This window comes from Drosophila gunungcola, unplaced genomic scaffold (assembly GCF_025200985.1).
Source record: "Drosophila gunungcola strain Sukarami unplaced genomic scaffold, Dgunungcola_SK_2 000001F, whole genome shotgun sequence".
Lineage (NCBI taxonomy): Eukaryota > Metazoa > Arthropoda > Insecta > Diptera > Drosophilidae > Drosophila > Drosophila gunungcola.
The window spans coordinates 4678956-4693884 of record NW_026453197.1 but is presented as its reverse complement, the minus strand read 5'-3'; the positions used below and the strand labels follow the sequence as shown (position 1 = coordinate 4693884).

Sequence of the window (14929 nt, the reverse complement as noted above, 5' to 3'; positions counted from 1 at the left end):
ATGGCGCAAAGGTGAGCCGCAGAAGGCGGAAGGAAGTTGCTGCTTCTTCTTATTTTTACTCTGACGAGGGGCAACAAAAAATGCTCAGGTAAAAACGGCGACTGCGGCTGAGCATCCTCGAGGCGAACAATAAAAATACACAGGAGAGTGAGCGGGCCGGCAAGAGTAACAGTAACAGCAATTTAATAAAAATTATGATGAGAGCGAGCGAGAGGCGCATATGAAAAATAATATGAAATGCGAGCGGGAGAGCGTGTGTGCGTGCGTGTGAGTGTGAGTGAGCATAAGGTGGGTTGGCTGAATGATTGTCAGGATGTAATAACGCAGCCACACATACACACACGCACACACCAGCGCGCAAACCGGTCCGCTCACGAAGTCAGCCGAAAAAAAGCCGAGCGCTTCGAACATCGAGGTCTGGCGGGCCTGTTATTGTTTGTGTCATTCGTGTTTGGACTTGCAGAACGTTCGCAGCGCGCACTCGATTTCTCTCAGTGACGCAGCCCGGCCCACGTTGCGTATGCGTAACGCGCACAGTTTGAACAGCGAGTTTTCCTTAAGTGCCGCGAAAATCCCACAAACGATGACAATCAACGGGCAGCTGTAGCTTAACCACCAGCTAAACACGTTAAATAAATTAAATACGCGCTAAGGCCAGCGGTAATACGCGTTTCCCACTGCCGACGGCAAAACACAAAAGTGTTCAAAAGTTATTTTCCCCCCTTCAAAAAAAAAACCAAAAGAAAAACACAGTGCAATGATCAAGCTAAGTTAAAATATATAAAAAAAATAAACAAAACACACGCCACAAAAGTGCTAAAAAAAGTTCTCTTGATGAAAAATCACCTGTCCAACGTTCTGTGTGCGATGCGTAGTGACTTCAAGGATAATCACCAGGAGACCATCAATAAAATGATACAATTTGGTACAGTGAAATATGGCATTGTCAAACAGCTGAAGGATCGTGCACGCAGCGCCGACAAAGGTGAGCGGAAAATCTTTTATTTGTGGGGAGATCAATCCATACAATAAGAAACAGTTATTTGTTAAATAATGCATTTAGTAAAAAAGCAAAACCAAGAACATAATCTTTGACTGTTGCCAAAAATGAAATGTCTTTAATTGTTTCTGACATAATTGAAATTTCTAACAGACAAAAAAGTCAGATTTTTTGAAGACGAGACACAAAGAGAATATAAAACAAACAGTTTGGCGGCTGTCTTTTATATTTTGTTATCCCATTTGTCATTTGTAAAAGTTTTCAACACAAGCACAAATTAGAAAGTATTTTCCAATCAACGAAACATAAAACAAATTTGGAAACCATTTTCCGATTTTAATGCAAACCTGAACCATTTAAAATTGGTTGACAAATTTGTCATTATTGTTTCCCTTGTCCAACTCAACTTCTTGAATTTCTTCAACAACAAGTTTGGACCCTAACCGTTTTCCATTTGACTGATAAGACTACGAAATGGAAACAAAAATTTTGGAAAAACATTAATAACTGTGGCGTCAGTCGAAAAATCGTAGGCAGGCGATTTAAATAGGCTTCAAATTTGAGCATAGCTTATCAGGTCTTTAAAAATGGTGAATACAGACTTAGAAACTTATGGCTGCAACGTGTGCACCAGTTTTTCCCTCGATAATATTAACAAATTTATACATATAAACTATATTTCTTCGGTTTTGCATTTCCAGTTTCTGATTTGATTTAATTTGAACGTTAACGCTACTATTGGCTATAGCCCCCTCGCACCCCCTTGCAATCTTGTTTTTTATGATAAATCAAAAATCGATTTCGTTTTAATGGAGCAACTTAAAAACGATATGATTTAAATATTGCTTCGGCACATTTTATATAGAAATACGTTTTGGGAAAGGCACAAAAATGAGTTTCTGTTGTGTTTATTTTTTGGAGGCCTCTTGGCAGGTGTGTTTCTTTAATTGGTTTTGAAAGCTTCGATATTTGAACATTTGCATTCCAGCGAACTTAATTATATTTATTGAAATTTTAAAGTCTGCTGAATCAAGTGAGTTTTACGACTAAAGGAAGTGAGGCAATATTGGTTATGGCATTTTTCAAACTCAAATGATTTTAATTTATTTTCCTCTTTAAAACTTATATTAAAGTTTGTTCCGTTTAGGAAAAGATTTAAATATGGGTTTCCTTTAATTTAAAAATAACTTATCGGAATATAGTTTTTTATATTCAATTTTATTTTCCAAAACCCAGAATGTGTATATATTTAAACTCACATATATACGCTTTTGTCCATAATTACAAATGAGTTCACATTAAATTTTGAAAATTGCTGCCCATAAGCTTTAAAAAGGTGATAAACATTTTGCATGTGTGCGTGAAGATGAGGATATTTTTTCATTTTATCAATTTGTTTGGCGCGGTTTTTATTTATACACCGCATATGATGGCATATAGGTATATAAGTTGTGTATTCACATGTGATGTTGTTGCTGCTTCGGGCATTAATAAATGTTAACTCATTAGTGCGGGATAATAAATAAAATTAATATCGCAAAAAACGAAATTCGAAGCAGATTCGCAGTGAGTTGGCGCTTGTTTCCATATGATTTACAGTCATTTGAGAAATATTAAGAAGATTATACAATATTAATAAAATTATTGTTTTTAAAAATGTAAACGATATCTACTTTTTTTTTTGTTTTACTATCTCTAAAATAACGCCGACATTTTTTTTTTGGGCAGGTAATGGACACTTCTATATTGTAAATTGAATTTGAATTTCATTCCTGCAAAGAGATACAGTTTTAATACATGTGGCCCTATTAATTTTCGATTGACTGTATATGGACTATATACCTTTTTAGTCGGTACAAAGCTAATTCTGTGAATATGGAAATGCTCATCAATTTGTGTCGCTTTATTTTGTAATCGAAGTCGCGCTCGCATAACTTAATGGCATTAATTATTTAATTATTTTTATTTATGCGATTTTTTTTTTTTGCCTAAAACTTTGATGTGAAATTCAATTGCTGGGCTCCGCCAGCATGACCTATGAAAGCCAAATCCGATCAGACCGGACTTGGATATATTATTCAATTATGGCACACACTCGATGTGCCTCTGTTGTTTTCAGATCGCTCACTTTGTGTATACTTTATGTAGTTTATTCGCATTTCTTTTTTGATTTTGCATTTTCCAATTGGCTGAACATTTTTGTTCACCTCAGGCCAGCGAGCTCACGGTTGGTTCGCAGCGATTTGCATATTGAATATGACGATGGAATAATTGAAAGTCAGCCCAGAACTAAAGTCGAGGCGTATGCAAAAGTCAGTGCTAGAGGAATGAACTGAAAAATGTCGAGGTAGAGGTACGATTCCAAGGAGATATTGAGTTCAGCACACAGAAAGAAAAATATTATAAATATTGATCTTGTAACAAATTAAAAAAAAAAGATAATTAAAAAGTATCTTTTCTTAAGCCACATTGAATATATATGTACCATATTTCTATGGTCTTATTAAAGATTTCACTTTACATTTTTAACAACTCTGTTTTGGATAGATATTAAATTTTTTAAAAAAAAGAATGCATTCCTATAAAGTTCATGGAAAAATAAATTTAAATGGCTTATGTTTTGTTAACTTATACTTCCATATTCCTAAAATATTCCAGTTCACACTATCCCAAGATCGGGTAAAAAATTGATTTGCTGAAAGCTGAAATAAGCCAAAACAAAATTTATTTGCGGCAAAATTTCGTTGAAAATATTTGGACACATAAAAACGCTAAAAGTTGACATTGGTTAATGAGTTGATGGACAGACTGGGTTAGCAATTATGAGTATTTAAGGGCGGCGAAGCGGGCCAACATGCTCTTCAATCGTTTTTTGTACGAGGGATTTATTCGCTTTAGTTGCGCACGAGGAGCGGGAATAATTCATTCGATTTTAGCCAACAGACGCGGCCGAATTTATGACTTGACTTAATCCACCTTTAAACTTGCGCGATTTAATTTATATCGAAGCGGTTTGTGTTCTCCAACAATGGGAAATATAATTTCGTCTCGTTTCACAATTTCATATTTATTTATCTGGCAGATGCAGAGCGCACGGGCGGAATGAACCTCGCCGGTTGTCAGTAGAACAAAATACGATTTGGGTAGACAAAAAATAAATCTTTAAGCGGCTCACCAGCTCGCACACATGAGTGTGTATATATATAGACTTAGTTAAATGTTTGGATATTTTGTTTTGGGCGCCCACGCGTCCGGGCAGCAGCAACTAAAATACGGCAAACTAAGAGTCCAAATCGAAACTGAATCGGAAGGGGCTAAGGCAATGGCCTCAGACGGGGCAATATCTCCCTGTCTTTGGGGCAACACCAACACCAACAAAAGCATCAACACCATAAACAAGCTGCGTTTATTGTTATTGTAAATTTAACAATTTTATTACCAATTGCAAAATGACTTAACCATGTTCGAGACAATTTTATGTTCGTCATAATTGGAAGTTGTTTTGTTTCTCGTGTTGTGCGCTGCCGTCGCTGTCTTGAAAGGTTTATGGCAGCATTATAATTAATTTCAATTAATTAAAATACACTTCACTTATCAGCAATCATAATCATAACTTCTCGGCCGAGCGGTTTCGTTTTTGAACTGCAATTGCAGGTCTCAAAACTCAAAAAATGCCGACAAAAAGCACTTTTAATTGAATCTCAGGGGGGGGCAAAAAAAAAATCTTAAAATTAAATTCGCCTCCAAAAAGTAATAATACAAATAATATTAATGCGATCGATATGCAAATGGTGCTGATAGTCTCCAGGCGCTCTATCTGCATATCTTTTTGTACTTCGCGTCCATGTATCTGTATCTGTGTATCTTTTGTGGACAAAAACAGAAACAGACAACAGCAAACAGAAAACAGAAAACTCGCCCAACTCGTTTGATTTGTGCAGAAATATGTTTTATTATATATATCGAACGAGTGTGGCCCCAGTTCGTTGGCTCTGACTTATCATAAATTATATTTTATGTGCGTGTGCGGCAAAAGTTGCTGGGATGTTGCTGTTGCTGTTGCTGATGTTGCTGTTGCTGATGTTGCTGTTGCTGGGGATGTTGCTGGTGGACCAATGTTTGACTTGGTTTGCTTTTTAGGCTCGCCGCGATTAATTAGTCAGAGGCACTGGACCAGGCCAAACGGCTGTCAACTGCTTTCTCCCCTTGGACAGCTCACCTGGCAACAATTGAGCATCAGTCGGCCAGCAGCAACACGAGCAGCAGCAACAATTGCAACAGCCAGTGATCGACTTGGAGACTAATTGTGGGCAGAAAAATAAAACAAAAAAAAAACAGCTGCGGCCGAGGGAAAGGAGAGAGAACACATGCTTCAACAAGAAATGTAATTGCATTCAGTTGGCAGCAGCAACAGCAACAGCAGCAACAGCAGCAACTAGCAGCAGTAGCAACTAGCAGCAACATCCCCACTCCCGCCAGCAACTTCAACGCATTGCAATGAACAATTGCCGGCGATTAAGTCATATGCAGCAGGGGCGGAGAGGGGGCGGCGGCGGGGGGCGGCTAACAGGTAGTTGAGTTATCGGAAAATGGGCAGCAATCTCAGCCAGCCTCCGACTATTTTGGATTCACTCCAACTGCATCCTATGGGCTGCTTTGCTCTACGCAGAAAAACTTATGATAATCACTGTTAAGTGATTAACAATAAAATATTTGAATCATTATAGTTTGGTTTGTTTAGCTATGATTTAAATGGAAATTGCAAAACAGGAATGGGTACATTTGGCTTCACATCTTATAAAGCTAATTTTTATTTAATACTTTCAATGAATGTTGTTCCACCCAAAAAAAACCATTTCCTAGAAACTTAATTATTGTTAAATGAATTTTAACCTATTGGGTATGAAAAACTTATAAATAAGATGAGTATTAACCCGAAAGTATCAAAAAAAAACCTTTGTGGTTTAAAAATAAGGCCTTAGGCATACAGTTTTAGACTCTTTGGTATACAAATAAAACTAAAAAGTTCAGGGGTTATTATTATTGATATTATTGCTTATTTTCAATACACACTTTAAGCTTTAACTTTTTTGGGTGCAATAACTGCAAACAAATTCATGTTTTTGAATTTGAATATTTGTTAGCGTGACAAATATTTAATGTAATTAAAGACTTTGTATTGATATTTATTAGAATATTAATCTTAACCATATTTTTTGTGTTTTGAAAAAGTTGTTATTAACTGAGCTTTTAGTTAATTTTATTTTTCCTTGTGAAACATAATTAAATTGAAATATGTTATTGGCTGTTTTTGCAGACACTGGTAGCGATCAGGAGGAGAATGGTGGCTGCTCGCCACTGACCACGGCCACCACCACGGCCAGTCCCAGCCGGAGTCCCGAGCCGGAGGAGGAGCAGCACGAGGAGCAGGAGCACCAGTTGCACCAGGACAGGAAACCAGAGGTAAAATCAGAGCTTGAGATTGAGTCCGTGGAGGACAACAACAACCGGGTGGCGATGACAAAGCTAAGTGAGGAGGAGGAGGAGCGGGAAAGGGAAAGGGAGCCCAATGCCAGTGGCTCCATGCCCAGTTCCCCGGTGGCGGAGGCCAGTGCCGAGGAGGCGGCCACCGAGCGCTGCTCCGAGAAGGAGAAGGAGCGGGACATCGATGTGGATGTGGAGATGTCCGAAGAGCCGCCCAGCAGTACTGCGGCAGTGCCCAGCACGGAGGTGGCTCTGCCAGGAGCGGCGGCCGGTGCTCCGGTCACTCTGGAGGCCATCCAGAACATGCAGATGGCCATTGCCCAGTTTGCGGCAAAGACCATTGCCAACGGCTCCAGTGGAGCGGACAACGAGGCGGCCATGAAGCAGCTGGCCTTCCTGCAGCAGACCCTCTTCAATCTGCAGCAGCAGCAGCTCTTCCAGATCCAGCTCATCCAGCAGCTGCAGTCGCAGCTGGCCCTCAACCAGGCCAAGCAGGAGGACGACCTGGACGAGGAGCAGGACCAGGATCAGGAGCAGGAGCAGGAGCAGGAGCAGACGGACACCTACGAGGAGGAGGAGCGCATAGCGGACATGGAGCTGCGCCAGAAGGCCGAGGCTCGCATGGCGGAGGCCAAGGCGCGTCAGCACTTGATAAACGCGGGTGTTCCACTGCGAGAATCCTCTGGATCTCCAGCGGAATCGCTGAAGCGGAGGCGGGAGCAGGACCACGACGGCCAGCCGCATCGCAGGGCAAGCTTGGAGGGAGCGCACAAGGGTGACTCCGCCCTGGATGCGCTGGCCAAGCTCAAGGAAATGGAGAACACTCCGCTGCCCTTTGGGAGTTCCGATCTGGCCTCCAGCATCATCACACACCACGACGACCTGCCCGAACCCAACTCGCTGGATCTGCTGCAGAAGCGCGCCCAGGAGGTACTGGACTCGGCCTCGCAGGGCATCCTGGCCAACAGCATGGCGGATGACTTCGCCTTCGGCGAGAAGGCGGGCGAGGGCAAGGGTCGCAACGAGCCCTTCTTCAAGCACCGCTGCCGGTACTGCGGCAAGGTCTTTGGCTCCGACTCGGCGCTCCAGATCCACATCAGATCGCATACCGGCGAGCGACCCTTCAAGTGCAACGTGTGCGGCAGTCGATTCACCACCAAGGGCAACCTGAAGGTCCATTTCCAGCGGCATGCCCAGAAGTTCCCCCACGTGCCCATGAATGCCACGCCCATTCCGGAGCACATGGACAAGTTCCATCCGCCGCTGCTCGACCAGATGTCGCCCACGGACAGCTCGCCCACCCACTCCCCGGCCCCGCCCCCATTGGGCGCCGCCCCCGCCTCACACTTTGCGCCCGCCTTTCCCGGCCTGCAGAACCTCTACCGTCCGCCCATGGAGATCCTGAAGAGTCTGGGCGCCGCCGCTCCGCATCAGTTCTATCCGCAGGATCTGCCCACGGATCTGAGGAAGCCATCGCCGCGCTTGGAGGAGGATGAACCGGTGGTGAAGCACGAGCCGTTGGAGGAGGAGAAGGATCAGCGGTTGGAGCAGGAACAGGAGCAGGAGCGGGAGCGTGAACTGCAGCGGGAGCGGGAGCGGGAGCAGGAGCAAGAGTGCTCTGATCCAGAGCCAGAACCGCTGCCCCTGGAGGTGCGCATCAAGGAGGAGCGCGTGGAGGTTGAGCTGGAGGCGGAGGCCAAGGAGGAGGATCACCGCACGGAACCGCGAAGGACGCCCTCTCCTCTGCCACAAGAACGCTCCCCACATGGCCAACATCTGCAGCAGCAGCACCACCATCATCACCACCAGCATCACCAGCACAGGCATGGCCACAGCCACTTGGGCTATCCGCCGGTGGTGCAGCCCATCCAACCGGCCGCCCTGATGCACCCACAACCCTCGCCCGGCTCATCCGGATCCCACCTGGATCACCTGCCCACTCCAGGTCAATTGCCTCCCCGCGAGGACTTCTTCGCCGAGCGCTTTCCCCTCAACTTCACCACCGCCAAGACCCTGTCCCCCGAGCACCATTCACCCGTGCGATCTCCAGCTGGAGGAGCTTTGCCGCCGGGAATGCCACCGCAACACCATCACCCACACCCACACTTGGCCAGGTCACCGTTCGCCTTTAATCCCATCAAGCACGAAATGGCCGCCCTGCTGCCACGCCCACACAGCAACGACAACTCGTGGGAGAACTTCATCGAGGTGTCCAACACGTGCGAGACCATGAAGCTGAAGGAGCTGATGAAGAACAAGAAGATCAGCGATCCCAACCAGTGCGTCGTCTGCGACCGGGTGCTGTCCTGCAAGAGTGCCCTCCAGATGCACTACCGCACGCACACCGGCGAGCGTCCGTTCAAGTGCCGCATCTGCGGCCGGGCCTTCACCACCAAGGGCAATTTAAAGACGCACATGGCGGTGCACAAGATCCGTCCGCCGATGCGCAACTTCCACCAGTGTCCGGTGTGCCACAAGAAGTACTCCAATGCCCTCGTTCTGCAGCAGCACATCCGCCTGCACACGGGCGAGCCCACCGATCTCACGCCGGAGCAGATCCAGGCGGCCGAGATCCGTGATCCGCCGCCCTCGATGATGCCGGGCCACTTCATGAACCCCTTCGCGGCGGCCGCCTTCCATTTCGGAGCTTTGCCCGGTGGTCCTGGCGGTCCAGGTGGTCCGCCCAATCATGGCGGCCACAATGGCGCTTTGGGTTCGGAGTCGTCGCAGGGCGATCTGGACGACAACATGGACTGTGGCGAGGAGTACGACGATGACGGCGTCTCCTCGGAGCACCTCTCGAGCAGCCACCTGGAGCCGGAGGGCGATAGACCCCGCTCTGGCGATGACTTCAAGTCGCTGCTGTTCGAGCAGAAGCTGAGGATCGATGCCACCGGTGTGGTGAACACCAATCCGGTGAGGCCGAGATCCTCGGCCTCCAGTCATGGCCACTCGGTCGGTTCCACCTCGGCGCCCACCTCGCCCAGTGTGCACCACTCGGGGGCGCAGGTGCCCAAGCCCAGTCCATCGCCCGCCCGATCGGATGTCTCGCAGGGCGCTTTGGACTTGACACCCCGGGCGGCACCCACCTCCGGTTCCAGTTCGCGATCGCCGCTGCCGCCCAAGGAGAAGCCGGCGAGTCCGGCACGGAGTCCCAGTGGCGGCCATGCCCCCCTGCCGCCCACCGTGGGCATCGACTGCCTGCCGCCCGGACTGCAGCACCATCTGCAGCAGCAGCACCACCACCTGATGCAGCAACAGGCGGCAGTGGCAGCGGCGGCGGCAGCGCAGCATCATCACCACCAGCAGATGGCCGCCCTGCATCAGCACCAGGAGCAACTGCGTCGCGAGGCTGCGGAGGCGCAGCAGAAGGCCGCAGCAGCTGCAGCAGCAGCAGCCGCCGCCGCAGCAGCAGCAGCGGCAGGCCAGCGGCAGTCGCCGCCGCAAAACAGTCAGGGGCGGCAGGAGGGCGGTGCTGGGGCGGGACCGCCGCCAAATCCAATGATGGGCGCCCGGCCGCCCTTTGGGATGTTCCCCAACCTGCCGCTCTTCCCGCCGGCCACCACCCAGAATATGTGCAACGCCATGAACCAGATCGCCCAGTCCGTCATGCCCGCCGCCCCCTTCAACCCGCTGGCGCTGAGCGGGGTGCGGGGCAGCACCACCTGCGGCATCTGCTACAAGACATTCCCCTGCCACTCCGCCCTCGAGATCCACTACCGGAGCCACACCAAGGAGCGGCCCTTCAAGTGCAACATCTGCGACCGCGGCTTCACCACCAAGGTGAGTTTACTCAAAAATACATTTATTAATTCTGGGATAAATGGCATCCATGGCCTTTAAATTAAGCATTCCATATTTGGTCAGGTTTTCCTTATTTTTAAAGCCATGTTTTCTGCACTCGTAAAAAACGGATAGTTAAAATATATATTAGGCTATTGATTCAATACTTCAAATTACATATTTCAATTAAATAATAATAATAATTTATACGCAATGCATATTCAAATGAATGATTTAATATATTATATTTTTTATAAATTTATCCAATTTAAAATTATATTATTATCTATACCAAAAATAGTAAAATTAAAATTTTAACAAAAATTTAAAAAAAATTTGAATTTTCCATATTAAAAATAACTAAAGCAACAAATATTTAAATAGATTTGAAATACTTTCACTTACTTTTTTTTACCACTGTAAGGGGCTAGCAAACTGGGTAGCTTACACTTAAAACGAAATTTAAACCAGAATTCTGATGAACAAATTTCTTTTTTTCCGCTTATTTTTCCAGGGCAACCTGAAGCAACACATGCTAACTCATAAAATCCGCGACATGGAGCAAGAGACCTTCAGAAATCGTGCCGTAAAGTATGTAAGTCTTCCAATCATCCCCATCCCATCCCATGCCAACCTAACCTATCCCATACCAAACCTTTACGCAGTTTAGTTATTAATCATATATATAATCATATTTTATATATTTGCCCTTTTATTTTCCATCCCATTTCCCATCCCCTATCTCAATGCCTTACATAATTTTGTTATTAATCAATTGGGTTAACATACTTTTTATTTACTTGAAAGAAATGGTCTTTAAAAATTTTGGTACTAATTTTTTTGTAAAATTTGAATATGCTTATAATTTTACTTGTCTTTGTATAAATTAATTATTTTTGGGGAGGCCTAGAACATAAGTCAATTAACAATCCACCGAAATCCCTTGACATCCCATCATCCACTTTATTTAAATACCTCAAAAATATTATTTCAATTTTACTAACCAAACTTTTCCCTTTGCTCTCTCTTTTTCCAGATGAGTGAGTGGAACGATGATCGCGAATAAGTAAAGCACTCGATACTAGCACGATAACGATCAATATCGCCAATATCGGCGATCAAGATCACTTTGCTCCCAGAAAGGAGGCTGGCGATCGCAGCCCAGACTCAGTCAAGATGCAATCGATTCTCGCAACCAAATGATCTCAAGACTTAGAGCGAAACGAGAGTGGGTGAAGATTAGTCGTGTTTATATTTCAAATTGTTGCCCACAAACATAATATCTGATTGTTGTTCCGAGTGAAAAGAAAAGCGAAGAGTTTTCAACCATGATCGATTTCTTATTTGCTGATTTTGCTGAAGCTCCGAGCACTTTCATAAACAATTTTTAATGATCTGGCGCGTTCGCGAAGAATTTCGCTGAATACACGATCACCAATACTAAAGGAGGGATCATGAAACGTATCCAAAGATGCATCAAAAGCGATTTGTGTTCCAGCTATACGATAATAAAGATTCAGATTCAGATGGAACCAAAGGCTGCTTGCTATTGAGAGACTGATAGCGTTTCATGTTCCACAAAACTAAAAGCGGCAGCCGCAGCTGAAGCAGGCAGTGAAGTGAAGGCGTAGTAAAATCAAAATTCGAATTTAAAGCAAATCTTAAGGTATATGCTAATATAAATATGATAGGTACCTAAGCGAGACATGTGTACATACGTATAGCTATATATATATATATATATATGATATATTATAACCAAAACCATCACAGACGACACACGCATACGCATATATGTTAATAATCTATTTGGAATGTGCAATAATATGACATGCTATAAATTAAGATGCGAACGCCGAGCGCAGGCTTTTGTTTCCTACTACTCGTAAATTAGATTTATTTTCCACCTATTGTACATACTTCGTATACACACACATATTAGAAACACACACATTTCGAAATCCAAACGCTTTGCTTTCGAGAATGGGTTAGGAATAAAAATGGAAAAAATCGACAAAAAAAATATATATGAGAAATTGTGATATTAAATGTAAAAAAAAAAAAAAGAAATACAAATTACGTTTGCGTTGCGGCCTGAGGGAAACGCAGTGGAAAAGGCCCAGCAAAATGCTTTCCATATCACAGATGAAAGAACCACAAAAGATATCTAACATTCATAGTTAATTTAGTTTTTAGCCGAGGGGACCATCCCCGACCCACAAACACCCACAAACACCCAAAAACACACACCCACACACCTAATTTGACTTCATTGGAAGGATTAACCCTAGCGCTAAGTACATGTATTGATTACCACAATTAAATTATACACGGGTACAAAAGTTACCCCACTCTGTTCGTAAGCATAAGCATAGTCTCATAATTTATTACGCAGCCCGAGCAAACACACAAAACTAAAACAAAAAATGCAAATAAAAGTGAATCTATTGAGAAGAACAAATAAATATATGTATTTAAGTTATGAAAAATTAATAAACCATCTGTGAGTTTTCTTTCGGGGCTGGCTTATCTCGATCGGGGTTCTGGGAAAACCCAACAACGATTTCCGAGATATTTCGTGGTAACAGATCGGGCCGACTGTAATAAAAATGATTAGTCTTAAGTTTACTATCGTCATAATCTTTTAATTCGAAATCGAAACGGAGTATCGACGGGGCCAGCGGAGCAGCCTGATCTGATCCATAGCAATGAAATATTTTTATTGCCTTTTAAATTGATATTTTACCTTCAACAAATTTTTGCTGCCTGGTTTTGTCGTCTGTTTTTTTTTTTTTTTGTTTATCGTTAGCTTTTTTCTGGTTAACTTATTTCGGCTGTTTATGTGTTGTCTCCATTTCGATTCCACTCAACATCGCGGCTCGATCTCGATCGCAGCACCCGATCGCTTGGCTCTCTGGCATTTTAGTCGTTAATCAAAAAATTTCTCGTTGACATCGCTTTGTCATCTTTTTAATGACGGACACCCGCTGAGTTCTGAGTGTTTCTTCGGTTATTGTTATTGTGATTGCTTCCCAGCCAGTTTGTTTGTGGCGCGATTGCTTTTTGTGCGACTCGCCGTGATGGATGTGTGGACTGGTTTCGATTTGAAAATGTCATTTACATCTTTACATTTGCCAGGTGGCCATAAAACAATGGAATGCGTGTAGATTGGATTAGCCAAAAAAAAAAAGATCTTTTGTAAGACCCTTTTGTAAGACTTAAATTAATGCTTTGTTGTTTATTTTTAAAAGTAAAGTTGGAAAAATATTATAAAAAAATATTTGTCATTTTGTTTATTCAATGTTCAGAAGTTTGGGAGTCCTTAAATTAAGTAAAACATATAAAAGACTCCTGAAACGATACTTAAAATACCTTTTTGAACTAAAATTTTTTAAACCTTTTCAACAGTGAATCTAAAAAGTAGTGCTTAGAAGTCAAGCTGTGAAAATTTTATTGTAAACATATTAGAAAAATTACAGGTGGATGGATAATTTGTTAAATTGTAAAAAGGACAAAAAAGGTAAATTAGTCAAAGTTTGAACTATATTACCGTTTTAGGTAAAAATTAAGCAATTAAAGAAACCCTGTTGTAAATTAACGTTTTTGTAAGTCAAAACATTTTTTTTAAATATACAAAAATCAAAAGGTAAGCATTGTGTTATATTTCTGATATTTTACTGTTCTCTCTCCCATTATTGGTTAATGGATATGAGTAAGCCAAGCTTGCAACAAAGTAAACTGGCGACTCCTTCACTCAGATATTAACTGCAACATCTGCTCTACTTATCTGCCGGATACATGACAGAGTTATGCCGTCAGTGAGTAATTAACACGGTTAATATGCCAACTTGCTGATTGTCAACTGACAAACTGTCAACGCAGGACTGGGGGAATTATTCCCCAGATCGGGCAAAGGCCATTCCATCACTCTGTCAGCGGATATATAGTATACCGTCTGTAGATCTGTAGCTGTAGGTAGTCCTGTATCTGTCAGCGGCATTTTCCGGCACCTTCAAGATACATAATTATGAAGGCACCTCGAGGTGCAACCCTTAAAAACCCTCGGGTTGCAGTTCGAGTTGAGTTATTGTTCCGTGTGGATGTTAATTCGGGGCGTGTAATTGCCGCTCTCATTCCGACTGTTTATTTACAAGACTTCAACGCTTTTGTCACACATCCCGGACAACTGTTTTCTCTCCTTTTTTATTTTTTTTCCTGTTTCGCATTTTAGTTTAGTTTAATTTGGGGCAATTTAATGGATGTACGGCACGAGAGGGCAAACGTCTCCATTGCCGCAGCCCGTTAAATGGCATCAAATTTAACTGGCGCATAAAGTGGCCGCTCCACGCACTAACTGCAGCAACAATAACAATCGCCTGATAACTATTAAGATAACTACTGCAGCCATATTCGGATCGGGATGGGGATTTGGTTTGGGATTGGGTTTTGGTTTGGGATTGGGATTGGGATTGGGCTTGAGTTTGGGTCTCTGTTTGGGTGCGAGGCAAATCCTTGAAAGCGCTGGCAATAAATGCAAAAATCCTTACAAATAATATGAGAATGGTTATGGGCAGTGTGCGGGCTTATCGCAGGCATAAAACTAAACACACAGCCCGGCGACAACGCAAACACCGAAAACAATCTAAACAAGAAAAATTGCAC

The 14929-nt window shown here is 43.6% G+C and overlaps 1 protein-coding gene across 2 annotated transcripts; it reads left to right on the top strand.

The window, feature by feature from the left end:
• Nucleotides 1-460: 460 nt before the first annotated feature.
• Nucleotides 461-12846, top strand: LOC128262555 (homeotic protein spalt-major). Of its 2 annotated transcripts, none has more exons than XM_052996881.1 (4): nucleotides 461-985; nucleotides 6318-10267; nucleotides 10782-10858; nucleotides 11304-12846. In XM_052996881.1, exons 1-4 carry the CDS (start codon nucleotides 835-837, stop codon nucleotides 11305-11307), a joined length of 4182 nt encoding a protein of 1393 aa, XP_052852841.1. In that variant the 5' UTR covers nucleotides 461-834; the 3' UTR covers nucleotides 11308-12846. The 2 variants fall into 2 exon arrangements, with proteins under 2 accessions (XP_052852841.1, XP_052852840.1); XM_052996880.1 differs by having other exon boundaries at nucleotides 10782-10862.
• Nucleotides 12847-14929: the final 2083 nt, after the last annotated feature.

Coding starts and splice junctions, on each gene's coding strand:
- LOC128262555 (XM_052996880.1), top strand. CDS start 835: ATGAAAAATCACCTGTCCAACGTTCTGTGTGCGATGCGTAGTGACTTC. Junction 10,268..10,781: donor ACCGCGGCTTCACCACCAAG/GTGAGTTTACTC, acceptor TTATTTTTCCAG/GGCAACCTGAAGCAACACAT. Junction 10,863..11,303: donor GAAATCGTGCCGTAAAGTAT/GTAAGTCTTCCA, acceptor CTCTTTTTCCAG/ATGAGTGAGTGGAACGATGA.